Source organism: Carettochelys insculpta, chromosome 4 (genome assembly GCF_033958435.1).
Source record: "Carettochelys insculpta isolate YL-2023 chromosome 4, ASM3395843v1, whole genome shotgun sequence".
Classification (NCBI taxonomy): domain Eukaryota; kingdom Metazoa; phylum Chordata; order Testudines; family Carettochelyidae; genus Carettochelys; species Carettochelys insculpta.
Window position 1 is genome coordinate 43,969,573 of NC_134140.1, and position 27,984 is coordinate 43,997,556.

Genomic DNA, 27,984 nt, shown 5'->3' on the forward strand with positions numbered 1-27,984 from the left:
CTTCTTCCTGACGGCTGTTCTCCTTGGAGTCGGCCTCCATGAGGAACATATCACCTCTGATGACGTTGCTGTGAATGCAGGATATTTGCAGCTACCCCTCTCCCCATGTGCAGGAGGCTGTGGAGGTGCAGTACCACTTCTGACTGGGACCAGTGGGTCATGGGGCAGTAGGATGACTAGCAATGGCTCCAGAACTTTAGAATCCGGAAGATCACCTTCCAGTAACTACCTGGCTTGCCTCTACCCTTGAGAAACAGGACACCAGCTGCAGCCCACCATCCCCATTGAGAAGCAGTCACAGCTGTCCTCTGGGAGCTTGCTACTGCTCCTTGGGAAACCAGTTTGGTGTAGGGAGGTCCACCATGGGGGGCCCTCATGGAGGTGAATCACTCTTTGGCTGCAGTCCCTTTGGTGGGACTGCCAAAGGAGGATGCTTGGGAAGTGAGAATGGGAGTGCCAGGGAAGCCCTGTCTCCAGGGGATGCTGTTGTCCCACCCTTGTACAGCCCTGCTCCGGGGGGGAAGGTGGGGAGGCAGCCTCACTGGGGGAGTTCCTGGAGTGCTTGGGGAGGGGGTCAGTACTCCCTCCATACATATCCAATATGTGTGTGCAGTTGCTTTCCTCTGCATGTTGAGGGCCATCAACGTAATCCTGCTACAGAAGGTCATCCATATGGAAGGGAGACCTTGATGAACTCATAGCCAGATTTACCACCCTGGGGTTCCTGAACTGCACTGGGATTGTTGATGGGACCCACGTCCCAATCTATACCCCACAGCATAATGTGGCCAAGAATGTGAACTGCAAGGACTACTTCTTGCTGGTGCTGCAGACCCTGGTCAACCACCGTGGATAGTTCCCAGATGTTTGTTGGATGGGCAGGTCAGGCACATGATTCCTGCATGTTCTGCAATTCTGGCTTGTGCTAGAGATGAGCACATTGAGTCCCCTGCCGTGAGCTGGCAGTCAGGAACATTCAGATGCCACTCTGCATTGTAGGGCATGTGGCCTAATCCCTCATGTCCTGGCTTATGAAACCCTATACTGGCCACCTGGACCCCAGCTGGGAACTATTCAACACACACCTCAAGCAGGCTGAGAAGCAGGCTAAGAAGCAGGCTGTGTGTGCTTTCAGCTGCCTTAAGGTATGCTTGAGGTGCCTGTTTGCCCACCTGGATGTTGGGGAGCACACCATTCACCAAATTGTGGTGGTGTGCTGTGCCCTGCACAATATTGTGGAAGGGAATGGGGAGGCTTTCCCAGGATGGGGGATGGTCACCTGCTATGCAGGGCATGCTTAAGAGCGGCCAGGCACAACTGCCATCTGCCAGGCTCATTAGGGAGGGCTAAGGATCCTCAAGGCCCCGAGGGAGAGGTACTTCCACATCCCCTCATAACCCTCCTGAGGGCACCCAGAGCCCTAACCCATCCCTGCCATGATCACTTCCTTTGCCCTTTCACCCCTCCCCAAGCCCTGCACAATAACCATGGGCACGGGTGTGCTGAACAAATATGTGGGTTTTACTCCAAACCAAACAAAATGTGTGCAAATACAATACCATTCCAAACTACTCACAGAGAGGTGACATGCATAACTGTTTAAGCAAGGGGGTGGGGCTGGGGGGAGTGGTATCAGAAAATGGGGGAGGGGCACCCAATCCTGTGTGGCATTAGCCTTGGAATCCTCTCCTGCCATGGGTTTGGTGCCCCCATGTGGGCTGGGGCTGGGACCAGGGGAGGAGCTGTTGCTGGGTAAGGGTAATTAGGGGGAGTAATGGGGCTGGGGTGTGGTCTGGGGGGGGCAGTGGGGTGGCCATGGCCATCCTGTCGTGCCAGGGACATGCTGGTCCTAGACTCCATGTCAGTACTGAGCTGGTATTCCATCATCCCCTTCATGGCCCACAGGGCAGTGTTATGGTCCCACTGGAGGTTCTCGTACACCCTTCAATGGCTCCTCTGGCTGTGGGGTTGGCCTGGTGCTGAGGTGGGGTTGTCTCGGCCCTCGGACAGTATGGGGCCAGCTGTTAGGAAGAAGAGGAAAGATGCTGTCCTTCATACCATGCAGCACTTAAGACCCTGCCCCTACCATGAACATCAGCCAACACCCCCCAAGCCAAGGGACAGGGATGTCCCAGGAACAAAGCCATGTTTGGCCTTCACAACAGGCCCTTCTGTGCAGGGCTCCATGGTGCCACCAGGCCTTTGGTGATTGCTGGTCCCTTCCCCCTCTCCCCACGAAATGGGCTAGTGGGCAAGCAGGGGTGTCTGACCACAGAGGGGTCTTCTTATGGGGGCCGTGTGACCTGGGAGCAGCCTGGCCCTCCCTGGGGCTGACTCATACCTGCAGCTTGCAGCGCCACTTGTGGGGAGTGGGTGCTGCACTCCCAGGTGTGTCTAGGGTCAGGCTGGTGCACTTGCGGCTGGCCCACTTCCAACCCTATTGGCCCTCCTCCCCCACCAGGGGCTCATCTGGCTTGCCGTGAGGCCCAGGTGGTATCCTGTTGCCAGCCTGGGGGGGCTGTCTGCTGGGTCTGAGTGGTGCACACTACTGCTGCATGTGGTTCCAATCTGGATGCTCCATGAGTTTTGTCAACAGCAACTGTTTTGCCGGCGAAGCCCGGTAACAGCCATAGCCTTAGACTCAAGCTGGGGTGGAATCCGAAGTATATCATTGCCTATTTGGCTACGTCTACACGTGCACGCTACATCGAAATAGCTAATTTCGAAGTAGCGACATCGAAATAGCCTATTTCGATGAATAACGTCTACACGTCCTCCAGGGCTGGCAACGTCGATGTTCAACTTCGACGTTGCTCAGCCCAACATCGAAATAGGCGCAGCAAGGGAACGTCTACACACCAAAGTAGCACACATCGAAATAAGGGAGCCAGGCACAGCTGCAGACAGGGTCACGGGGCGGACTCAACAGCAAGTCGCTCCCTTAAAGGGCCCCTCCCAGACACACTTTCATTAAACAGTGCAAGATACACAGAGCCAACAACTAGTTGCAGACCCTGTATATGCAGCACGGACCCCCAGCTGCAGCAGCAGCAGCCAGAAGCCCTGGGCTAAGGGCTGCTGCACACGGTGACCACAGAGCCCCGCAAGGGCTGGAGAGAGAGTATCTCTCAACCCCCCAGCTGATGGCCGCCATGGACGACCCCGCTATTTCGATGTTGCGGGACGCGGATCGTCTACACGTCCCTACTTCGATGTTGAACGTCGAAGTAGGGCGCTATTCCCATCCCCTCATGGGGTTAGCGACTTCGACGTCTCGCCGCCTAACGTCGATTTCAACTTCGAAATAGCGCCCAACACGTGTAGCCGCGACGGGCACTATTTCGAAGTTACTGCCGCTACTTCGAAGTAGCATGCACGTGTAGACGCAGCCTTTAAGTTCTAAGAAATTTGGATATATAAAATCTGACCATCAAAGGAGGACTAAATACTGCCTGGTACATCCAATAGTGACAATTGTCAGACCTAAATGAGAGTTTGTCATTGGGTGTATTAATTTTTACTGTCAAATTACTTTATCGTTCTTTTCAAAAAGGGCTGACCTTTAATTGTTAACATTACATTGCTAGCTATGCTGCTTCAGCCTCTGTTGTAGCTCACTTTGAATTTGCAAGGAACTCATGCAATCTCAGGAACCAAGAGATGAGCTCCAATTCTTATGCAACTTTGTTCCCTGAAGCTGGGTAAAAATGAGTTTATCTATACAGAAGATGTTCTACAGAACTCTTGTTGGTATATTTTTCGTAACTGTGAAGACAGAGTTACTGTTTTTAAAGGGATGTTATTTTCCCCTCTTGAGATCTACTGAAGTAATAAAACTAAAATATTGCCTTTTGCTTTATATACTATCTAGTGGACTCTCACTTTAATATCCAAGATGCACTCACGTTTGGAGAACTATATCTAGAATAACTACTATAGTCTCCCATTCCAAGCTATAGGAGGGCTGTCTCCCTTGCGCCCCCTGCTTGTGGGTTAGATTACTTCCAAATAAAACCTACTGTCCTTTGTCCTCCATGTTAGTATTGTAATCAGACAGAAAAAGGCACTTATACATGTGCAATGGGGAAAATACTTCTGTAGTCCAGTTTGTTTTAAAACACTGGAGTGTTTGTGAAAACAAGATCTACGCTCTGTAATAGTATGTATGGCCTAGAGATTTTTTTGGGGGTGGGTTGGGAAGAGCAGCATTTTAATGATCAACAATTCAAAGATGCAGTATAAAGCAGGGCAAAACCAAGGAGCTGTATACAGAAAGCTTTCTGATTGCATTGGACAGACTGTACTTTGGCACTCCCAGGGACAAAAGATTTCTAAAGATGAGAAACAAAATATTGTTAGTTTGAATTCACCCTAGGTGAACGTTTTAGATCAGTGGTAGCCCTTGGGGTCCACAAAAGTATTGCAAGGGGTCTGTGGAGGAAAAATAAAAATGATTGTAGAAAATAGGTTTTAAATTGCAGTTACAATCAATTATTTTTAAATTAAATATCTTCTAATGTTGTTAATTGGGGTCCAAAAATCTGGGGGTCTGTACTAGTGAAAAGGTTGGGAACCACCATTTTAGATCACCAAAATGGGGCCCTACCAAATTAGCAGTGCATTTTGGTCATATTCATAATCATAGAATTTAAAAACAAATTGTAAATTTCTCAATTCCAGCTATTTGAATCTGAAATTTTACAGTGTATGTAATTATAAGGGTCCTGACCCAAAACTGAGATGTGTGGAGGTTACTACTCTTATTTCTGCACTGCTAGCAGTGACTTCCAAGCTGGGCAGCTAAAGAGCAATGTCTGCTCGATGGGAGTTCGGCTCTGAACGCAAAGCCACTGCTAGCAGAAGTGGGATAGGTGGCATGCGATAGTGTTCCAACCCTGACTTCTCCACTGTTACTGGTGGGGAGCTGCCTTCAGAGCTGCTGCTGTTTGGCCACCCGCTTCTGAAGGCAGTGCAGAAGAAAAGGGGAGGTCACAGTATTGCTGCCCAAAATAACTTTGTGACCCCTCTGCCAACTCCCTTTTGGATCAGGATCTCCAACTTGAGAAATATTGGTTTCCCCTGTAAAATCTGTACAGTAGAAGGGGAAAACACACAAAAGAGCAGATTTAATGGGGGTGAGACCTGATTTTATAGTCCATGATGGTATTTTTCATGGGTGTGTATTTACTAGGGTCCTACACAAATAGTATCAAGTCTTTCAGAGCGAAAAGTCCCCTGCTTCAGGTGTTGAATGAAAGGCAGGCAGCAAAGGAGTGCGTCTGCCTCCCTAAAAAGAAAAATAATTCACCCAATGGGGCCAATATTTCAAATAAACTCTAGTTGTTCCTCTTGTTTTCTTTGTTTCAGAAAGTGTGGCCAATATTCCCAATTAATCAATATAGGTTGACACTTTTCCTATAGTTCATGTGTGTGCAAAAGAAAGCAACATAGAATGTGAATGAGTGTTCTGGTTTCGGGGGAGGGGGTTTTATAGGGAAGCAAGTAGGAGGAAGGAGCTAGGTGAGAAAAAATGACATGCGCACGCATACACCTATCACAGCATCTAAATTTAGTACTGTGTTCCACTTGTGAGGAGTGGGCCTAGTAGTGCCATGTTACAGTTACTGATAGCTGGCTTCCCAATCCTATTAAAGATTGTAATATGATTAAAAAAAATGGTGACTCTAAAGAACTTGTGTGCGGCTTGATTCATTGTAGGAGAATATTCTGTAGCGAAAACACTGCATGTGTGAACACTTCTAGGGTGGAAAAACTGGCATGATCTTAAACAAGACCAGACTGTGAGACAGTTTTCATAAACTGCTTAGAAACCAATCTGTCTTCTCAGCTGTTCTCCCGTGGAAGGTATTCGATTGTACAGACAACATTGAGTACAAAACCTGGAGGGTTTCCAAATAGGGTTTTAAATTCTCTTTAAAATCCTCATTAAAGAAAAAAAAAAAAAGGGGGGGGGCCTTTTACAAAATATTCAAAAATCTGTGTGGAGGAGGCTGGCAGAACATATTTGCTGATACCTTAATACTAAGAGCACAGGATTTTTTTGGGGGGGGCAGGGAGAGAGAAGAGGAGGATTGACTTTTAACAGAAAACACCAATATTAAAATACTTCTTGATATACAAAGCAATAATTTGCCTAGGGCCAGACACCTAAAATTGGGAGCACCGTAATTACATGTTTACATAAAAATGTTTCTGGTGATATTTAAATCCCTTTGACTGTGCATGATCACCCAGATGTCATTTACATGGTAATTATGTGCCAATCCAGAGACTTTTTTTTTGCATGTCTTGCTGATGAATAGCATGCAGAACTGTGGTTATAGTAATGTCTTGTAAGTGACCTAACAGGCTTAGTACATTGGTTTGTGCAATGGTAATTCACCATTCTCAAAGGTCACAAAAGGGACATACTGATAAGCGGAATCACCTGCATATCACTTCATTCAAATGTATGTCTTTGAGAGGACAGATCCAGCAGTTAGATCTTGTGCCTCGAGATCTTGACAATTTTCTATAGCAGTGGTTATTAACCTTTACTGCGGCCTGCACCCCTTTGGTTCTCAACATGTTCTCACACCCCTTACCAAAAATGGAGATGGGGTGGGAGGGGCCTGTACGCTTTTAAATTCATATAAATATATGGAAAATAGTTTTGTTACTCACCACAAATAATAGTACAGTAGGCATACAAAAATATGTAAGTAATACTCAGAGATGTTGTGGAGTTTTGCTGTGGAAATAAACTGTAACCGACATGCGAACGGTTAGTGGCTAACAGAATTCAAACAAAGCCGCTGTGCTGCCACATCATTGGCACATGCGTCCAAAATACCCTTCAGTGTAGTGGCACGCTTTTTTTGTAGAGAGATAATTTCACTAAAATTAGCTTAAAAACTTGAAAATTTTTATTTGTATACGACAGGAATTGTTAAATGCATAATGTTAATAAATGCATAGGTTTGATGAAACAAAGCAGTTGTACTTAACGAGCCTGTGTTTAACTTGTGTTTTTTGGTGATTTACCTTCCAAAAAATCTGGCATGTCTCAAACCCCCAGAAAAGGCATCACGCACTCCCAGGGGGTTCATGCACTACAGGTTAAGAACCACTGGACTATAGGAACAAAAGCTGATTGTACTTTAAGTGGCATCTCAAGTTGTCCAGTTGTCAATGCTGATGCACATTTCCAATGAAACCATTTTGCAACTGCAGTGACATTTAGATAAAGAGGCAAGTTCAGTCATTTGTTTCTTCCTTTTCTCTCTTTTTTTTTTTGTTTGAAATAACTTCTTGTTCCTGCTTTGATTTAGATTAGGCAAATAATCTTTTCATGGGATTAATCAACATAGATTAAAAATAATCTATGATCTTGATAAACAAAGTTCTCTTGAATGCCTGGAAAAATAAATGGGATGGTTAACAGGGACATCTAGTGGCTGGTACACTGAAGTGAAATAGTAACAGAGAGAGAGCCGTGCTAGTCTATACGCTATCAAAACAAAAAGCAGTCAAATAGCACTTTAAAGACTAGTAGGCATCCTTCAGTCTGCATAGACTATGGATCGCGCCCTTTAAAGTTTCAATTGAGGACTTATTTTACAGCATCTATTGTGACTATGAAGACCCACACGAGAGTGACAGTCCTTGCTGCATCCCTTGCAGATGTAGTGGGTGTCTGGCAAGTCCTTATTGTGCTTTCCGTGCGCTCGCTTCTCCTCTGCTAGCTGTCTGATCTTCATCTTGCCCTTCTGAAGGCCCTTGTGTAACCCCTGCCTCCATCTGCTGCGGTCATCTGCTAGTTCTTCCCAGTTGTCCAGCTCGATGTCTACCTCTCTGAGGTCTCTCTTGCAGACATCTTTGTAGTGCAACTGGGGGCGTCCGGAAGGTCTTTTGCCAGAGGTTAGCTCACTATACAGGATGTCTTTTGGAATCCTTCCATCATTCATCCTGTGGACGTGGCCAAGCCAGCGGAGCCGACGCTGCCTGAGGAGGGTGTGCATGGTTGGGATTCCAGCCTGCTCGAGGACAGCTGTGTTGGTCACTCTGTCCTTCCATGATATTCTAAGGATGTGCCTGAGGCAGCGCAAGTGGAAGACGTTCAGCCTCTTTTCCTGGCGGGCATACAGAGTCCAAGTCTCGCTGCCATAAAGGAGGGTGCTGAGGATGCAGGCTCTGTAGACTTGCATTTTGGTGTGAGTGTACAGCTTATTGTTATTCCACACTCTCTTGCTGAGTCTGGACAGAGTTGTAGCCGCTTTTCCGATCCTTCTATTTAGCTCAGTGTCCAACGACAGGGTGTCAGTGATGGTGGACCCGAGGTAAACGAACTTGTGGACGACCTCTAACGTATAGTTGTCAATGCTGATTGATGGGGATTCAGCAACATCCTGACCGAGTACGTTTGTCTTCTTTAGGCTGATGGTAAGCCCAAAGTCCTTGCACGCTTTGGAGAAATGATCCAGCAGTTTCTGAAGCTGGTCTCTGTGTGAGACACTACAGCAGCATCATCTGCGAACAGCATGTCTCTGATGAGGACTTCTCGCACCTTAGACTTAGCTTTCAGCCTTGCAAGGTTAAACAGTTTCCCATCAGATCTTGTGTGCAGCAAGTTGCCCTCTGTTGAAGATCCAAAGGCATGCTTCAGGAGGAGTGCGAAGAAGATCCCGAACAATGTCGGAGCAAGCACGCATCCTTGTTTGATGCCGCTCCTGATTCTGAAAGCATCTGATAATGCGCCATCATATTGGATGGTTCCTCTCATGTCTTTGTGGAATGACTGGATCATCTTGAGTAACCGTGGAGGACAGCCTATCTTGTGGAGCAGTTTGAACAGACCATCCCTGCTGACCAAGTCAAAGGCCTTGGTCAGGTCGATGAAGGCTATGTAGAGTGGCTTTCTCTGCTCCCTGCACTTCTCCTGCAGCTGCCTTAGAGAGAAGACCATGTCAACGGTAGACCTCTCTGCGCGGAATCCGCACTACGATTCGGGGTACACCCTCTCAGCAATCTTCTGGAGTCTGCCAAGGATGACGCGAGCGAACAGTTTACCAGTGACGCTTAGGAGGGAGATTCCACGGTAGTTGTTGCAGTCACTTCTGTCTCCTTTGTTCTTATACAACATTACAATGTTAGCGTCGCGCATATCCTGTGGAGCCTCACCTTCTTTCCAGCACAGGCACAGTAGCTCATGTAAGGGTTCCAGGAGTGTGTCCGTGGCACATTTGATTACCTTTGGTGGTATACCATCCTGACCAGGGGCCTTTCCTGCTGCAATGCTGTCGATGGCTCTCTTCAGTTCATCCACAGTCGGTTCTTGATCCAGCTCATCCATTACTGGTAGGAGCTCGACGGCATCGAGGGCTGCGTCAACCACAACATTCTCACGTGAGTACAGCTTGGAGTAGTGCTCAACCCAGCGCTCCATCTGTTTGGCTTTGTCAGCAATGACTTCACCAGATTTGGATTTCAGAGGTGCCATCTTGTTCTGGGTGGGTCCTAATGCCTTCCTCATAGCCTTGTACATCCCTCTGAGATTACCAAAGTCGGCACAGGTCTGGATGCTGTTGCATAGCTGGAGCCAGTGGTTGTTGGCACAGCACCTGGCTGTCTGCTGTACTGTTCTTCTGGCCTCTCTAAGTGCTTCCTGGGTACTCTGGCTTGGTGAGCATTTGTACTCCAGGGCTACGTCTACACGTGCAGCCAACATCGAAATAGCTTATTTCGATGAATAACGTCTACACGTCCTCCAGGGCCAGCAACGTCGATGTTCAACTTCGACGTTGCTCAGCCCAACATCGAAATAGGCACAGCGAGGGAATGTCTACACGTCAAAGTAGCACACATCGAAATAGGGATGCCAGGCACAGCTGCAGACAGGGTCACAGGGCGGACTCAACAGCAAGCCGCTCCCTTAAAGGGCCCCTCCCAGACACAGTTGCACTAAACAACACAAGATACACAGAGCTGACAACTGGTTGCAGACCCTGTGCCTGCAGCATAGATCCCCAGCTGCCGCAGAAGCAGCCAGAAGCCCTGGGCTAAGGGCTGCTGCCCACGGTGACCATAGAGCCCCGCAGGGGCTGGAGAGAGAGCATCTCTCAACCCCCCAGCTGATGGCCGCCATGGAGGACCCAGCAATTTCGACGTTGCGGGACGCGGATCGTCTACACGGTCCCTACTTCGACGTTGAACGTCGAAGTAGGGCGCTATTCCTATCTCCTCATGAGGTTAGCGACTTTGACGTCTCGCCGCCTAACTTCGAAGTTAACTTCGAAATAGCGCCCGACGCGTGTAGACGCGACGGGCGCTATTTTGAAGTTGGTGCCGCTACTTCGAAGTAGCGTGCACGTGTAGACGCAGCTCAGGAGTGCAGCGCGCTTCTTTTCAATGACTGGAATCATCTCATCAGAGTTAGCTTCGAACCAGTCGTTCGTGTTTCTAGCTCTTCTTCCAAACACCGACAAGGCCGTGTTGTAAACTGTATCCCTTGGATGTTGCCATTTGGATGTCACATCGGCGCCCCCAGGGCCGCTGCGCAGATTTTCCTGGAGGGTCTCTCTGAACTTTCAGCTTTCCCCGACTTTGCCGTCTTTCTGGCGTCAATGCAGGGCCAGGTTTAGAGCAGTACAGGTTCTTGGGTCTCAGCTTCAGCTTGGAGCAAACTAGCGAGTGATCTGTATCACAGTCAGCACTATGATAGCTGTGTGTCAGAAGGACGTTTTTGAGGTTATTACACCTAGTGATGACCACATCTAGTTGATGCCAGTGCTTTGAGCGTGGGTGTCTCCACGACACTCGGTGCTGTGGCTTCATTTGGAAGAATGTGTTTGTGATGCACAGATTGTGGTACGTGCACAGTTCAAGGAGACGCTGTCCATTGTCATTCATTTTTCCCACACTGAAGTGTCCTAAGCAGGAAGGCCATGAGGCCCAATCAGCTCCAACTCTTGCATTGAAGTCACCCAAGATGTACAGTTGTTCACGAGCAGGTATTTGCGCTGCAGCAGCACTAAGCATGTCATAGAACTTGTTTTTTACTTCTGGTGTGGCGTACAGGGTTGGAGCATAAGCGCTGATCAGGTGGACAGGACCGGCGCAAGTTTGAAGCATGATCCGAAGAAGTCTTTCTGATCCGCCCGTGACTAAATCAATCATTTGTAGAAGGGTGTTTCTGACAGCAAAGCCAACACCATGCTCTCTGGGTTCTTCTTGGGCTTTACCCTGCCAGAAAAAGGTGTAGTCCTTTTCCTTTAGAGATCCTGAATCTGCGATGCGCGTCTCTTGTAGTGCAGCGATATCGACTCTGAGCCTCTTCAGTTCCTCGTTGATGACAACGGTCTTGCGGGCGTCACTGATGGCCTGAAGATCTTCAGTCAAGCTGGTCAGCATGGTCCGCACATTCCAGCAAGCAAGCTTAAATTGTTGATGTTTCTCATTTCTTGTTGATTTTCTTATTGGTTTGCCTGGTGCCCAAATTTCAGTCACTTGTCAGGTTCAGGAACCTTAAGCCTCACGCACCCAGCGAGGCAGGTGAACTGTGGTGGGACAGTACCCTATTGGCTGGCGGCTGTCCAGCTTGAGGCAGGTGGTGACTGTCCAGTGAGATGCGAGGATCTCTCCCACCATCAAAGGCAACCCCTGGCGCTCGTTCTCTACGCCAATCGAGCAACAGCTTATAACTGGTATCTGTTGCCTCCTGTGTTGATGCAACGCTGTTCAGGGATGCCGGAGTACCTCTCCGGGCGCGAGCCTGGGCACTTATTATGGAGACTCTCAGCTGCCCAGACACCAGTGTCCCCCTCTCGGCTTTACTGATATAGTCCAAAGGAGAGGATAACCTCCACGTCTGGTACCAGCTCAGCTGCAGGAGTTGCCGGGACAGTGCCAGAAGTTGACACCGAACCGCCTTCGGACTCCACTCCAGATTTTCTGTCAGGGTTTACTCCCTTAGCCTTTCTCCTTCCCAGGATAACCCACAATGCAGTGGGGTGTGGAGACTGTGGTTAGGGATCCCACTACTTCATACCTCCCTGTCACCACGAGTCACCATAGCTCCCTGTGGAGCAATGACCTCATATCCCCAGGACCCTCCTCCCCACCTTTCACTGCCCCTCCCCCCAGCTACCATCACCATAGGACCCTCCCCAACCCACTACCCCCATCTGCTCCCATGTCCGCCCTCCTCACTGCACTGGCCCCTCTCCCCCCAGCTGCTCTCAGTGCCCCCAGGTCCACCTTCCCCCATCGCTCTTCAGGCTCTTCTCTTCAGAGACTCCTTTTCCTGGTAGTGCTGCCTTGCAGGGCACAGGTGGAACACCATACCCGAAAAGGACAACAAACACAGGGCTCCTCCCTCAGAGAACTCCCAGAGGCAAACTCCCTTCCCTGTTAGCTGCTGCCCCCTGTTCGCTGGGAGCTCCCTTCTTATAGAGAGAGCTGCTAGCTGGTCAGGCCTGGCTCAAAGCCTTGCCTCCAGTCTAATCAGCCCTTGAAGGCTCACCTGGCAGGGAACTCCCCCAATTCACACCTTGCAAACTGCTCTTCTCTGCACAGCACAAGCTCAGGCACCTAGGCAGCTGATCAAGCTGCAGACAGACAGACAGACAGACATTCACCCACCAGCTCACCACACAGCCCCCCAAATCCCACACTCACCCAAGCTCCTCTAGGACACTTTGCCCAGAGGCAAACTCCCTTCCGTTAGCTGCTGCCCCCTGTTCGCTGCTCACCCCTTGTTTGCTGGGAGCTCCCTTCTTACAGAGAGAGCTGCTAGCTGGTCAGGCCTGGCTCAAAGCCTTCAAACTTTAAAGACTAGCAAGATAATTTATTAGGTAAGCTTTCGTGGGACAGACCCACTTCTTCAGACCATAGCCAAACCAGAACAGACTCAATATTTAAGGCACAGAGAACCAAAAACAGTAAGCAAGGAGGACAAATCAGAAAAAAAAGATCAAGGTGAGCAAATCAGAGAGTGGAGGGGCAGGGGAGGAAGGTCAAGAATTAGAATGAGCCAAGTATGCAGACGAGCCCCTATAGTGACTCAGAAAGTTCACGTCCTGGGTCAAACCATGTGTTAATATGCTGAATTTGAATATAAAAGCCAGCTCGGCTGTTTCTCTTTGAATAGCGGTGGGAAAGTTTTTTTTCAGTAACACACATACCTTTAGAAAAACAAAAAGCAGTCAAGTAACACTTTAAAGACTAGCAAAATAGTTCATTAGGTGAGCTTTCGTGGGACAGACCCACTTCTTCAGAACATAGCCAGACCAGAACAGACTCAATATTTAAGACACAGAGAACCAAAAACAGTAAGCAAGGAGGACAAATCAGAAAACGATAAGCAAGGTGAGCAAATCAGAGAGTGGAGGGGTGGTGGGGAAGATCAAAAATTAGATTGAGCCAAGTATGCAGACGAGCCCCTATAGTGACTCAGAAAGTTCCCATCACAATTTAAACCATGTGTTAATGTGCCGAATTTGAATATAAATGTCAGTTCGTCCACTTCTCTTTCTAAAACGGAGCGATAATTTCTCTTCAGTAACACACATACCTTGAGGTCATTGACAGAATGCCCCATTCCATTAAAATGTTGACTAACTGGTTTGTGGATCTGGAGTGTTTTGATGTCTGTTTTGTGCCCGTTGACCCTTTGTCTAAGGGAGTTAGAAGTCTGTCCAATATACAAAGCATCTGGGCATTGTTGGCACATGATGGCATATATGATGTTAGTAGAGTAGCATGAGAAAATGCCCGTGATTCTGTGAGTAACCTGGTTAGGTCCAGTGATGGTATTTCCAGAGAAGATATGCGGACAAAGCTGGCAGCGGGCTTTGTTGCAGGGAAAGTTTCCAGGACTGGTGTTCCTGGGGTATAGACTGTGGCTGTTAGTAAGGATCCTCATGAGGCTGGGAGGTTATCTGTAGGAGAGAACAGGCATGTCACCCAGGGCCTTCTGGAGTGTAGCATCCTGATTAAGAATAGGTTGTAGGTCATTAATAATTCGTTGCAGTGGTCTGAGTTGGGGGCTGTAGGTGATGACCAGTGGTGTTCTGTTCTTGGCTTTTTTGGGCCGATCTTGGAGTAGCTGGTCTCTGGGTGTGCGTCTGGCCCTGTCAATTTGGTTTTTTACTTCTCCTGTTGGGTAATTCAGGTTTATGAATATTTGGTAAAGTTCTTGTCGCTTTTGGTCTCTGTCAGTAGGATCAGAGCAGTCACCCGGGGCCTTCTGGAGCGTGGCATTCTGATTCAGGATAGGTTGTAGGTCTTTAATAATTCGTTGCAGTGGTTTGAGTTGGGGGCTGTAGGTGATGACCAGTGAAGTGAAATAAATATGTTTACCTGAAAAGTGGTGGTGGTTTTTTTTAAAAGCTTTTCTAAAGGCCCATTGCCATTTAGATTCATTGTAAGTATAATTAATAGGAAGGCAGCCTTATAGCACTATTTCTTGTCGTGAGAATGGAAAACTGTTTTATTGCATATTTAATTTTTATTCAAAAATTTTGTCTGTAATAGAACTTTCATAGATCAAGCTATAACTAAACAACCCCTCTTTCAAAATCCTGTTTTACAGCTTGATCAGTAATCCAAGGTCATTATATAATGATGTACGTGATGTTTGTGTGAGGGATTTTTTTTTTTGGTTGGTTAGTGGTTTTGGTTTTAAAACCATCCAGCTGCTTTTCACTGCTGAAATCCTTTAGGTTATGACTACACTACAAAGTTTTTTGAGATCAAGGCAGTTACCTCAAAATAATCTTTGTTATTGTCTAGACTATACAGGCACTACTGTAAACCCTCGAGATACGCTCAACCAAGTTGCACGTGTCTTGGGATAACGTGACTGCTGCCCCAAATAGGAGCAGGAAACCACTCCTATCAGGGGCAGCAGCCTAACTCTTGGCTGCCACCCCTGACAGTAGCAGTTTTCCAGTCCTGGGAGTAGCAGGGAGCTGAGAACCAGGTGGCAGCCTGCCTCCCAGCTCCCCTCCACTTCTAGAGCCCTGGTCAGTTTCCTGTATCCAAGGACTGGAGGGGAGCTGGGAGCCAGGCTGCCCTTGGCTCTCCACTCTCATCCCCTGGCTGGAGCCAGGAAACTGACCAAAGCTGGTAGCCTGGTCAGTTTCCCGATTCTGCGAGGGGAGGGGAGCTAGGCTGCTGCTTGGTTCTGGTGTCCCCACCTTTTGAGACTGGGAAACTGACCAGCACATGGTCAGTTTCCTGAGTCCTACAAGTAATGGGGAGATGGGAAACAGGCTGCCCCCTAGCTCCCAGCTCCCTGCCACTCTGAGAGCCAGGAAACTGACCAGCCCTGTTGGCCTGGTCAGTTTCCCACCTCCTGCAAGCCCAGGGGAGCTGGGAATGAATCTGCACCCCAGCTTGTGTGGAAAATTTGAGATACACAGGGGTTGTAAGAATGCAACCCCTGTGTAACTCAAGGGTTTACTGTATTTTGAAATAATTTTAGTTTCCTGCCTCACATATTTGCAAGACAAAGGACAGCCCTCAGATACCCACTCCAAGAACATCTCATTCTTTTTATCTTCACTTATAGCAACTTTACATTCAACAAACTCATTTAAAAACCATGGGAACAGCCATAGGTACTGGGATGGCTCTCCAATATTGCTAACCTTTTCATGGCCCACTTAGAAGGAACATTTCTGGACACATGAAACCAGTGATATAACTCAGGTACCTTGGTAACAGTTGTTGAAATTGACATTTATGTGGGTGTTTAAATCACCTGTTCAGAGACTGAAAATATCTTCAAACTTTCTCTGGAACACTCACATCAGCTCTGCTCCCTGGACACCACATCAGCTTTAGAAGTGATACCCTACAGCGTGGTTTCCCAAACTGGGGTGTGTGCCCCCGGAGGGAAGCATGCTGAAATTCCATGTGTGTGTGTGTGAGGGAATGCAGCCCTGCATCATTTCCCCCCACCCAAAGAAAGAGCTGGCCTTTGCTCCTGGCTTTCAGCCCTTGCCATTTTACGTGGGTGACCCAGTTCAGCCGCTATAAAAAGCAGGCAGCTGGTGAAGACCCTCATACAATGGTGAGTGAGTGTGGGTTGCAGGGGGAGGAGGAGGAGGATGGGGATAGATGGGGGGCTCAGGTAAGTGGGATGAGGGTGGGGTGAAAATGGGGGGCTGGTGGTGCCTGACTTTGTGGGAGAGGAAGGGCTCGGGTGGCTGGTCAGCTTGCAGGACCTTTGGGTCTTGGGCAGCTGGCCCCATCATCGCAGGGCTCAGGCGGCTTGGGCTGGGGGGGTGGCCGACTCACCCAGGCAGTGTGGGGCTTGGGTGGGAGGCTCAGGTGGCTGGACTGCAGCTGGGGCGATTGGCTGGCCCCAGTGGTGCGGGACTTGGGCAGGCAGCTCTGGCAGCACAGGTCTCAGGTGGGTGGCTGGCACAGGGCTCAGGCCAGCTGGGGTTCCACCGGGCACCCACAAGGGGCTCAGAAAAACTATTTGCGTTTATTTTTAATTTTAAATAACATTTTTATATCAAGTTTTTGTGGTTATTTTAAATTACAAATTTAATTTTTTTGTTAAGAGGGGGTTTGGATGATGGTAAAGAAGAAGTGGGTATGAGAGTTTCTCAAAAATCAAAAGAGGGCCGTGAGGCCAAAAAGTTTGGGAAACACTATCCTACAGGCAACTACATACAAGAAATCCACAGAGCACTACACTTACATTCATAGATCCAGTAGCCATCCCAAAACACTCCAAGAAATCTTTAATCTGCATCTGTGACTCGTATACCACAGAATATACTCGGAGGAAAAGTCCAGGGCATACCTGACACCGTGGCCCCCAGCTGTCTCACACTGGAACTTGTATGATGAACAAACTACTGTAGCCCATGCTCACTGGGGACCCCATCCTGAAAGAAATCTTTCTTGAACCCTCTCTACTGGCCTTTAAACAACCCCGCAATCTCTCCAGTCTCCTCATCACAATCAAGCTCTCCACAGACAAGGACACACCAATAGTGTCCACTCTCAGCCTAATGACAAATAGACTACAGACTGATGTTATCCCCTTAGATCACATTGACCTGACCCCATCCAGTAACTTTTCTAGCTATCATCTTTGATATTGGGTGCTATTCTTTTCTAAAGAGAAAGCAACATGTTCCGTATGACCTAAGTGCCACTGTATCCTCTCTTTTCTAAACTACTACTAATTTTTTTTCTCTTTTGGGAATTCAGGTGATGTGATGGGGAGAGATGTCATCACAGGGACTTTTGCTGAAATTACTTGTTTAGCTATTAAATCTCACTGGCGTACATAGCCAGCTAAGCAGATACACTACCTGCAAGGTGCCAATATTGCTAATAAAAGGAAAGCATTTTTGTTCTGAAATATCAGATTGTTTTCACCAGAAAGAATTGGTGAGCGTGAATTCATGAGAGTAGTGTTTTAATCTTATTGCACAGACCCAATTGCTGAGGAAGTAGGTTTTCCCCTGAAAGGTCATTACCTAATAAATAAATGTATTAGCGTTTAAGGTGCTACAGCACTGCTTTTTGTTTATGAAGCCACAGACAACCATGGCTACCCATCTGAGCCTATTTGACATAAGGATGACAGCATCTGGCTCGCAGTGAGGAAATGCAAATGAAGTATTCTTCATATGCTGACTATGGATGCATTAATATTAAGAAAAGAAACAAGCAACGTAGTGGAAAGAATGAGCTTTTCGTGAAGTGCTTCCTCTTGATATCCCTCTGTCTGACTTCTCACTGAGTAGCAGAGCAGAGAGCTCTCAGGTTACCAGGGCTGAGTGGGACGCGCGCACTAGGATCCAGCAGAGAACACAAGTCTTATGGCTACCGAGAAAAAAGCTCTTACAAGCAGCACATCCATGTCTCCATTCCTTTTGTGCTGCTGCACAACTACTTCGTCCCAACTTTGGGAGGGGAAAACAATTTTTTTGTTCCTGGAGGAGCAGAGTTACTTCAAGGTTCAAAATGAAGAGAAATAGCCTGCCCCTCTGCTGCTTCTCCCTTTGGTGGGTTTTCGCAGCAACAATACTTCGAGGTGAGAGTACTTTATACACTTACGAACCGACCGATTTTTCTTGTGTATCCAGTGACTTCGCAGTTCTGAGAGCACAAAATGCAGTTTGGTCAGCAATTGATCCCCTTAAGTTTCAAGTTATTTTATCTAATTTGCTGAACAAGCACTGCAGAACTAACTATTTTCTGATAACATCCTGTTAAATCTACATACTGTTTAAAATTTTTCATTAGTTTTTGATTTCTTTTTTTTTCCAGTGAAGCTGGTGTTTGAAATATAGCTATTCCTGATTTGCAGTACTAACCGCTAAACAGCTGAAGTCAAGTATTCTGAAATACGTGGTGTGTACTTGTGTGGATGTGACTTTGCATGGGTCAGACAAGTTAACATCCTTGCTGTGCTGTATTCTTTGTGAAATATTGGAAAAATTAATTGGAGAAATTAGTTATTTAATGAATCTGCTAATTATTCAACCAGCACTGTCCATTGGCCAAATAATGAACAAAATTCATCAATTTATTTATTCAGACATGAATACAATAAGAGTAAATTGCCTAAGTACAGTACAGCCTTGATTATCTGACCCACAGTTATCCAACATTCAATTTTATCCAACACGCTCCACCACGCCGCAACCTGTCCTGCTGCAGCCAGCCCTGCTCTGCCAGCTAGCCCCAGGGCTGCTGCCAGGCTCCTCATTATCTGACATTTCCGGTTATCCAACCATCAATCAGTCCAGTTTTAACCAGATGATCAGGCTTCTACTGTAGTATTCTGCAGTCTCTCATAGTCAGCAATATTTATATGTCGGAAGACAGCAGAAGCCACTGGCTAGGGAAGAGGGCAGTACATCAGACCTGGTCCCCAGTCTTAGCTCAGTAATTAAACAGATCACTTCAGTGCAGATTTTTAAAAGTATTTAGGTATTGCTGCACTCAGGATTGCAATGCCTAACTGGCTGGGAGCTAAATCTCATTTTTAAAAAGCACTTGGGAGTCTAAACCCATTGACCAAATGATGTGATTTAGGTATCTATCAGCCTAAATCCTCTTTGAAAATGAGGTGTAGGCTCTTAAACCTATTACCTGTGCTCAGCATTGTAATGCCTATACCTAAATATTAAAATCTGGGCCTTATTTTCCACCATCAGTAATACAGAGATAATGATATTTGTCTTCCTCCATAAAGACTTTGGAATCCAGGGATGAAAGGGGCTATATTAGTGCAAAGTTTTATATAAAATGGGCATGAACCGTTGATGTTATAATATCAATTTGGTCATTACTTAATGATCTCCTGTGTATAGGTCTCATCAGATTTGCTACATTTGTTTTACTATGTTAACTATGATTTCTTACAGTACATTTAAGACCAACTGGATGGCAGTGTGTAGTATAACAAATATGGTTGAAGCTTTCTACATAGCCTTCTGATATGGCTCAATGGCCGTGTCTACAGTAGCCAAAAACTTCGAAATGGCCATGTAAATGGCCATTTTGAAGTTTACTAATGAAGTGCTGAAATACATATTCAGCACCTCATTAGCATGCGGGCAGCCGCGGCACCTCGAAATTGATGTGGCTCACCGCCGCGCGGCTCGTCCAGATGGGCCTACTTCGAAGTCCCCTTATTCCTATGAGCAGATGGGAATAAGGGGACTTCGAAGTAGGCAGGGTCCTTTTGAAAAGGAGCCCCGTCTGGATGAGCCGCACAGCGGCGAGCCGCGTCAATTTCGAAGTACCGCGGCCTCCTGCATGCAAATGAGGTGCTGAATATGTATTTGAGTGCTTCATTAGTAAACTTTGAAATGGCCATTTACATGGCCATTTGGAAGTTTTTGGCTAGTGTAGATGTAGCCAATATGTGATATATTTGGTGTAGGTGTGGAATTGGCACAAGGAAAATATGCTCAAATGCTATTCAGTGAACTGTTTGGAGACTATTCAAATGCTCTGAGGCCAGTAGAAGACACAGATAAAGCACTGAATGTCACCCTTCAGATCACACTGTCACAAATTAAAGATATGGTGAGTAACTTCTTATTTCACTTGGAGACATGAAAACAATTTGCATTTTCCTGCATAAAGTGATAAATTTTAATAATGTTTACTGTATTAGGAATCTCATGTTTAACCAGTATTTGAGTAACCAACACTCTCAAATACCCGGCAAAAGTCAGAGCTGAGTAGGTCTGGTTCGCAGACACTGGATGGGAGAGCGGAGAGAGCAGAGGAGCCTGCTGGCTGTACTGTCACTCAGCACAGAGGGACGCAGGGCAGCACTGAGCAGGCTGCCCTTTCCCACCGACCAGGGTGGGGCGTTGCTCATGCTCTGTAAACAAACCCCTGCCCTGATGCTGCTTCTCCTCTCCGCTCAGTGGACTCCAGGCGGGAGAGTGGAGAGAGCAGAAGAGCCTGCTGGCTGCACTCGGACGCAGCAAAGAGGGACACGGAGCACAGCCTGGGCATGTGTTGTGTTGGATGGGCTCAGGGAACAGAGCACTGGCCATGTGCTGTTGGGGGATGGGTCACAGTGGGGCACCAAGCAGGGGTGTTGTAGATCACAGTGTCGTGCTCCCTGGTGCTAGCATTTGGGGCAGCTGGGGAGAAGGGCCGGGACATGAGGGTCAGGGAGCAGTGCCCCAGGCACATGCATGAGGTGGATGAAATGCAGTTGCTGGGAGGGTGACAGCAGGGCAGTGTACACAGGGACTCATTTGCCCACTGTTGGCTGGGGGACCAGCACGGTGGGGCAGTCTCCTCTGTGCGGCTGGAGCTGATGTGGTTCCTGGAAGCATAGATGAGCAGCAGCTGCAGGAGGGACCGGCTGCTCCAGCCATCTCTGTGCCCTCTACCACGGCCCAGCATGTCTGAGCAGCCCTGACGACAGGCCTCACAGCTCAGAGGTGTGTGGGCCCTCAGGGGTGCCACTCACGTTTGCTCTCCTGGCTGCCTCTCGCCTGGAACCCACCCTTCTGCTCCAGCTGCCCCCATGGCTGACAGAGACAAACTCCCTCTCTGTGCTGCCATGCTGTGCGTGAGTGCAACCGAAAGGCTCCTCTGCTCTCCCACCCTGCGCGAGGCCTCTCAATTATCCAGAATATTTGATTATCTGGCAACCTCCTGGTCCCATGGATGCCGAATATCAAAGCGTTTACTTTATGTACTTCTCCATTAACACCATTAGGACCTGTTTTATGTAGTGACCTACCTAAAAATGGTTAAGATGTTAGACTTCTTTTATAATAGTTAGATACTGATTATATCAACATTGAGTAATTGACTTTTTTACCAATACATTAATGCAAAAATAACTGAGTATCTGTTTTTTCTCAATAGCTTACACATTGTTTTGCAGAAATGGTAGGTCTTCACAGTTTGTCGTATCCAGCTTCCATTAAACAGTCCCATTTTTACCCCTATATAATTTTTGTTTGGAAAACTGACTTGGTTTGAAAATTGTCATATGCATTTTGAAGGCAATGGAGAAGGTGTCTGCAAAGAGTGGAGAAAAGTCCTCACATAATTTTTCAGTTACTGGTGATTTTAAAATAATTGTAAACATTAATACGTGTATGTACCAATCTAAGGTCTGACCGTGCACAGCTTTTAGAGAAATAATTGGAATTGTTCTGTGATACCTCTGAACTAGCCTTATAGACTTTTCACAGTACAGTGACTCTTAAAAGAAACACATTGTGTTTATAAATGAACTCCCCCCTGAAAAAAAGTGTGGTTTGGGTGGTTGGGGTTTCTTTTTTGTTGTTGTTATTGTTTGAGTCATTGATTAGAAAAGCTTATATGTTTAGCTACTCCTGACAGGATGAAAGAAACCAAATTTTGACTGCATATTTATGGATTCGACAAAGTTGGTATGATGCATATCTCAAGTGGGACAAGAATAAATATGATGGGCTGGATTCTATCAGGATTCCTAGCAACTTGGTGTGGAGACCAGACATAGTCCTGTATAACAAGTAAGTGCAATAAAAGGGGCAGTTTCTTAGAAACACCACGTAATTAGCTTTAATATTTTTCCTTTTAAAATGGTAATATGCGAAGACATTTTCCTGGGGGTGAGTTAACCCAAACCATCCATTTCCAGTGTATTGGGCTTTTCTTTAGAGCGTCTGCATCTGGCCATAAGATACAGTGAACCCTCGAGTTATGCAAGGGTTGCATTCTTGCAACCCCCACATAAGTCAATTTTTCATGCAAATTGGGGGCAGGGCAGAGATGGGAATGAAGGATTGGTCAGTTTCCTAGCTCCCAGAGTGGTGGGGAGCTAGGAGCCAGGCGGCAGCCTGGTTGCCAGCTACCCACTGCTTGCAGGACCTGGGAGACTGACCAGCTCATGGCTGGCCAGTTTCCTGGTTCCCACCAGGACAAGGCAGCCCAGAACCAGGCTGCTGCTTGATTCCCAACTCTCCACTGCTTGGTGGACCTGGGAAATTGACCAGCCATGGGCTGGTCAGTTTCCCTGGTCCCACAAGTGAACAGGAATTGGGAACCAGGCAGCAGCCTGGCTTCCAGCTCCCCTCTCCTTGTAGAGCTGGGAAACTGACCGCGGCAGCAGTCTTGGTCAGTTTCCTGGCTGCAGCCAGTGGAGGGGAGCCAGGAACAAGGGGCAGCCCTGCCTCTCAGCTCCCCTCCACTCCTTGGAGCCAGGAAAGTGATCAAGGCTGCAAGTGAGGGGACCTGGGAGCCAGGCTGCTGCTTGATTCCCAGCTCCTCATTGCTTGCGGGACCTGGGAAACTGATCAGCCCACAAGGGCTGGTCAGTTTCCTGGCTGCTTCTTGCTGCCTTCCCCCAGCTGTGTGGGCAGCTAGGCAGGCCAAAAGCCTTCTCCCTCCCTTCATTCAGCAGCACCACTGTCAGGCTGACAGGTGCGCAGCCCAGGGAAGTCAGGAAGAAGGGGCTTTTAGCTTGCTTAGCTGTCCAGAGCTGCAGGCAGTTAGGCAGACTGACAGCCGCAGAGCAGCTTCAAGTTGTGCTTAACTCCCATTAAAGCAAGTTACATGCAACTTGAAGCTGTGTATTTTAAGGGTTTACTGTAGTGGACTAGACAGACCATTGCTGTGATCTGGTATGGCAGTTGTGTTCATATGATGCTATGAATAGGGACCTAGAGACCTACCACTATAATTTGGTCTGTGCACAAAGTATGCATGGTTTCACTCACATGTATTTTTTCAGTCTTTTAAGAGGCTATACTGAAAAAGTGTAACTTACATGAAATTTTGGAGCAGCAGTTTGGAGGTCATTTCAAAGACTTCCTCTATCCATAACTGATTTTTTGCATGTATGTATGCAGCTCTGTTTACTCTTTTGTCACAACCAAATTAGAAAATAGGTAACAACATAATTTTGCCCACTCTGTGGTCCTGTGCCTTAATTTGCCTCCAGGCTTGGCAGTTCATAGGCTCAGCCCCTCTGGGCTTGCCCCTTCTGTTAAGAAAGTAAATAAATTATTTGAGCTCTAGCTCCTCTTTCATTATAAAGTAAGTACTGGGGAGCTTGTGGATGATTGACTCATTAGGCAGACAAAGAACCCTTTGTTGCTTCTTTAAAAAAAAAGCTGAAGTGTTTTGTAAGAAAAAACTACCTTTCTACATCTTTGATCAAGAGTTCGCATTAAAGGGACATTAGTGAAGTGACTTGGCTCAATTTGCCCCCTACAAAGGAGGAAAAAAACTTTGGGGAAAATACATCCTTACCTGTGTTGTGAATTAATCTGATTTTTCAAACATTGACTTGCTAACTGTTATTTAAGCTGGTTTATTTGTTGTTAGGATGGACAGTCTAACTAGAACAATCCATTTTAGTAGCATGATAGTACTGTATTTGGGCTTTCAAAATGCAGGAAACATTTTACTCACACCCCCGTGCGTAAAATATGGCCCCAAGTGTTTATACCCCATGAGACCAAAAGACACAATTTTGTGTTTCCCATGATGTAAAAGGTTCAGGGGCTACTCAGGTGGGGTATCATGCTGGGGTGGCAGGGAGACCTATGAACTCTTATGTGACCGTCTCCTTTAACAAGACCATCTCTTCTTAACATTCTTTTGTGGCGGCCCAAATATTTTAACAAATCCATGGTCATCCAGGATTTCAAGTTTGCCATTAGTGCCGAACACTGAAATTTACAATTGCATCAGGATTAGCATTCAAATCACCTGCTGCCAAAAAAAAAAAAAGACTTTACTTAAGGTGACCATATTTCCCTATCCCAAATACGGGACAGGGAGCTATTGGGATTGGAGGTGGCTCCACTGAGGTATGAGGAGCCAGGCAGTATCCTCTTGCCTTGCAAATATGGGGCAATTAGCCCTGTTTTGAAAATAAATTGGGACACCTTCCTGGTGGCCAAGATATGGAGCTATCCTGACAGAAACAGGACGGACAGTCACCCTACCCTTACTGCTCGAGCTAAAGAGAAATTCAGTTATATGTTAGCAGCATTGGGTCTTAGACACACAGCCATTGTAATGGCTATGCACAACAGCCACCAGTTCATTACATATTAAGTAACGTTGTGAATCCAGGTCTGTGTTAATAATCTGATTTTTCTGATCTATTTTGTGTTCTAATTAGTGTATTTTGTCTTTTTAGAGCGGATGATGACTTTTCAGAACCAGTGAACACAAACGTAGTATTGAGACATGATGGAAAAATTACTTGGGATACACCAGCTATAACAAAGAGTTCTTGTGTGGTGGATGTTTCTTATTTTCCCTTTGATCACCAGCAATGTAACCTTACTTTTGGTTCCTGGACCTACAATGGTAATCAGGTAGATATAATCAATGCTTTGGACAGTGGAGATTTATCTGACTTTATAGAAGATGTGGAATGGGAAATTCATGGAATGCCAGCTGTTAAAAATATAATCACATATGGTTGCTGCTCTGAGCCATATCCAGATATTACATTCACACTGATCTTGAAAAGGAAGTCGTCTTTCTATATATTTAACCTACTGCTCCCTTGTATTTTGATCTCTTTCTTGGCCCCACTTGGATTCTACCTTCCTGCAGACTCTGGGGAAAAAGTGTCTCTTGGTGTTACAATTCTGCTTGCTCTAACTGTATTTCAGCTAATGGTTGCGGAGAGCATGCCTCCTTCTGAAAACGTTCCCTTGATAGGTGGGTATTTCAGATTTTTATAATAGCTTATAAGTAATGGCTTTCTAATATCGAGGAGACTACATATCAGTAATGGAATGTGGAAGGATGAATTTTATGATGCAGATTTTTGAAACCTTGCATAATACTTCAGATGTTTATGGAACTTGTATAATAGAATTAAGTTCTATCACAAGATTATTTTGTGCTGCAGCCTTTTTCACTGATAAGAAAATAAGGATGATCTAAGTCTGGGGCTGCAGTGATATATAGGATGTGGTCAGACATTTCAGGTTGTCCTCTTTGCATATTTTCAATCAATGGGTCATTAATTGGCTGCGGAACCATAGGGTGCTCCAAGTATTGGTGTAGTGATTCATTTGGTTGTGATAAATTGGATAAGAGCATTTTGGGTTGACTGTTGGAAGCAAAAGGAGTTTGTGGCAGTGAGGATCATGTGACCTGTTGGATGTAGAAATGGTCTGTGCCAGAGGGACAGTTGTAGGAAAGATGATGTGAGCTGTGATGGAGGAGGAAAGAGTGCTCAGTCTTCCTGACCTTCTGCAGCTCTTGGTATCACAAGACATGATGCTGCAAACCATAGTAGTGCCATAAAGATGAGAAGCCAGACAAGCATTAGTGCTTCTTATGACTGTTCTCATTGAACAGCCCTTTTGCTGGGACTGGGAGATTGGAGTCATGTTGGTTTGGGGTGGCACTTCCTCTGGTCCCCAGTGCCATAGAAAGAAGTCTTTATTAGCTCTCTTCCAGACTCTGATTCTGACTTGCATTCCATAAGCACCTTCCTCTCAAAGGGCAAACTTTTTTTGCAAGGTTTGAGGACAATTCACTGGAGAAGAGGTCAGATGGGGACCTGAAAAGCAGCTCAATTATACAGGAGGAGAAGGCAGGGGGAAGCACTGTATCTTCTGTGTCCCACGTGATGGATCTGCCTGGGAATAGGAAAGCCCATTTAATAAAATCCCAAACAAGTGTGCTTCAGAGGACTTTCTTTGTACTGCAGGTTACTTGCTTCTCCTGTGCCATGCAGCCTGTTATCCCAGGGTGAAGCACCCATCTACCAACAGTTTCCTAGGTGTCTTAATTTGAGAATGTTAGGCTCTGCAGAAGCTGAGCACACCTGCAATCTAACTTGTTCTGCTGTGCAGGACCAGGATTTCTGTCCTTTTCTCTTGGTCGGGATCGGCAACCAAAATAGCAAGAAGAGCCGTTTTTTCCAATTCAGTAAACTTAGTGCAAGAGCCACAGTGCACGTGAATGCGAGATGGTCCTTAATATATAACATCAAACTATACTTTTTGTAACCCCTATTTTAAGAATAGTCCTCTAACAATGATTTGTAATGTGATACGTGTGTACTGCAGGATGTTCACAAATTTTTTACATACCCTATTTCCTCACACTTTGTGTGTGTTTGTACCACTGTCTTCCTGACTTTCACACCCAGTTCTTCTGCCTCTCTCTGGAGAATGCTAGGAGGAGTCACCCAAAGTTTTGAGATCACATGTCGTTTGCTATTTAGAGATGAGTTGTTCGTTTTTTGGGGTTTTAGACATTCACTTTATCACAAATAATCGAGGCCTGTTTTTAAACTTGAAGTCCTTAAAGAGCCACATGCAGCTCAGGAGCTGCAGGTCTCAGACCCCTGCCCTTGGGGAATCATAGCTAAAATTCTGTGGGGTGAAGTGTGCTTATGCCTCTTCTCCTGAATAGCTAAGCTGCCAGACTCCCCTCTTCTTCCCCACTAATTTTGCCAGGCTACAGACATTCCCAGCCCATCGTACATATGGAAACTCAGAGGTGCAAAATGTGATCTTCACTGCTTCTTTGGTAAAAATCAACAGTTATGACAATTTAATGTAATCGCTTCCAGAATAGGTCATGTGGAATTTTTTCCCAAATTAATTTAGGCACCAGGAAGTGGTGTATAATGTTGCTGCAAAATTTTGTAGGGAGCCTAAAAATATGTAATTCCCTGTGAACACTTTTAAAATAGATTTTGAATGTGGTTGCTTTTTGAAATTGGGACATTTTGAAAGTGTGAATATTTACCTTGATAATTGGAGTATGATTTGGGTCACAGTCAATGGAACGCTGCTCAGAGTGACATTGTCTAATGTGAGATGTTTTTCCTTTCTGCAGTGGTTAAGTATAACTCAGATAATTTTAATATAAATTGCCGTGTTTTCTTACATTACAGGAAAATATTACATAGCTACTATGACAATGATCACAGCATCCACTGCATTGACCATCATTATAATGAATATCCACCACTGCGGATCAGAAGCCCAGTCTGTTCCACAATGGGCCAGGGTAGTTATTTTGGATTACATGTCAAAGATCTTTTTTGTTTATGATGTGGGTGAAAATTGCATAAGTCCACAAAGAGTAAAAGCACAGAAACATAAACTAAGAAAGGACTTTAAGTATCAGAAAAATCAGGAAAGATATGAGGGGGCGAGCACTCAACTTTCCAGGAACAGAAACAATGACAGCGACCTAAAGAAGAAGCTGAATGGGCATTTAAAAACCAGTAATGGAATTCAATGTGAAAATGATAAAAACGCTGTTAACTGCTGTTCCTGTTATAAAGCACTGATAAATAATATTGAATATATTGCTAATTGTATTAGAGACCACAAAGAAAACTGTGCTAAAGCAGCTGAGTGGAAAAAGGTAGCAAAAGTAATGGACAGATTCTTCATGTGGATTTTTTTTATTATGGTCTTTTTCATGAGCGTACTGATCATTGGCAAAGCAATTTACCATTAACCCCATAACTCCTTGCGA

General features: G+C 46.2%; 1 protein-coding gene across 1 annotated transcript; it reads left to right on the forward strand.

The window, feature by feature from the left end:
• Nucleotides 1-17,994: 17,994 nt before the first annotated feature.
• CHRNA9 (cholinergic receptor nicotinic alpha 9 subunit) lies at nucleotides 17,995-27,966 on the forward strand. Its single transcript, XM_074992096.1, has 5 exons — nucleotides 17,995-18,064; nucleotides 19,925-20,070; nucleotides 21,865-22,019; nucleotides 24,659-25,191; nucleotides 27,392-27,966. Exons 1-5 carry the CDS (start codon nucleotides 17,995-17,997, stop codon nucleotides 27,964-27,966), a joined length of 1,479 nt encoding a protein of 492 aa, XP_074848197.1.
• Nucleotides 27,967-27,984: the final 18 nt, after the last annotated feature.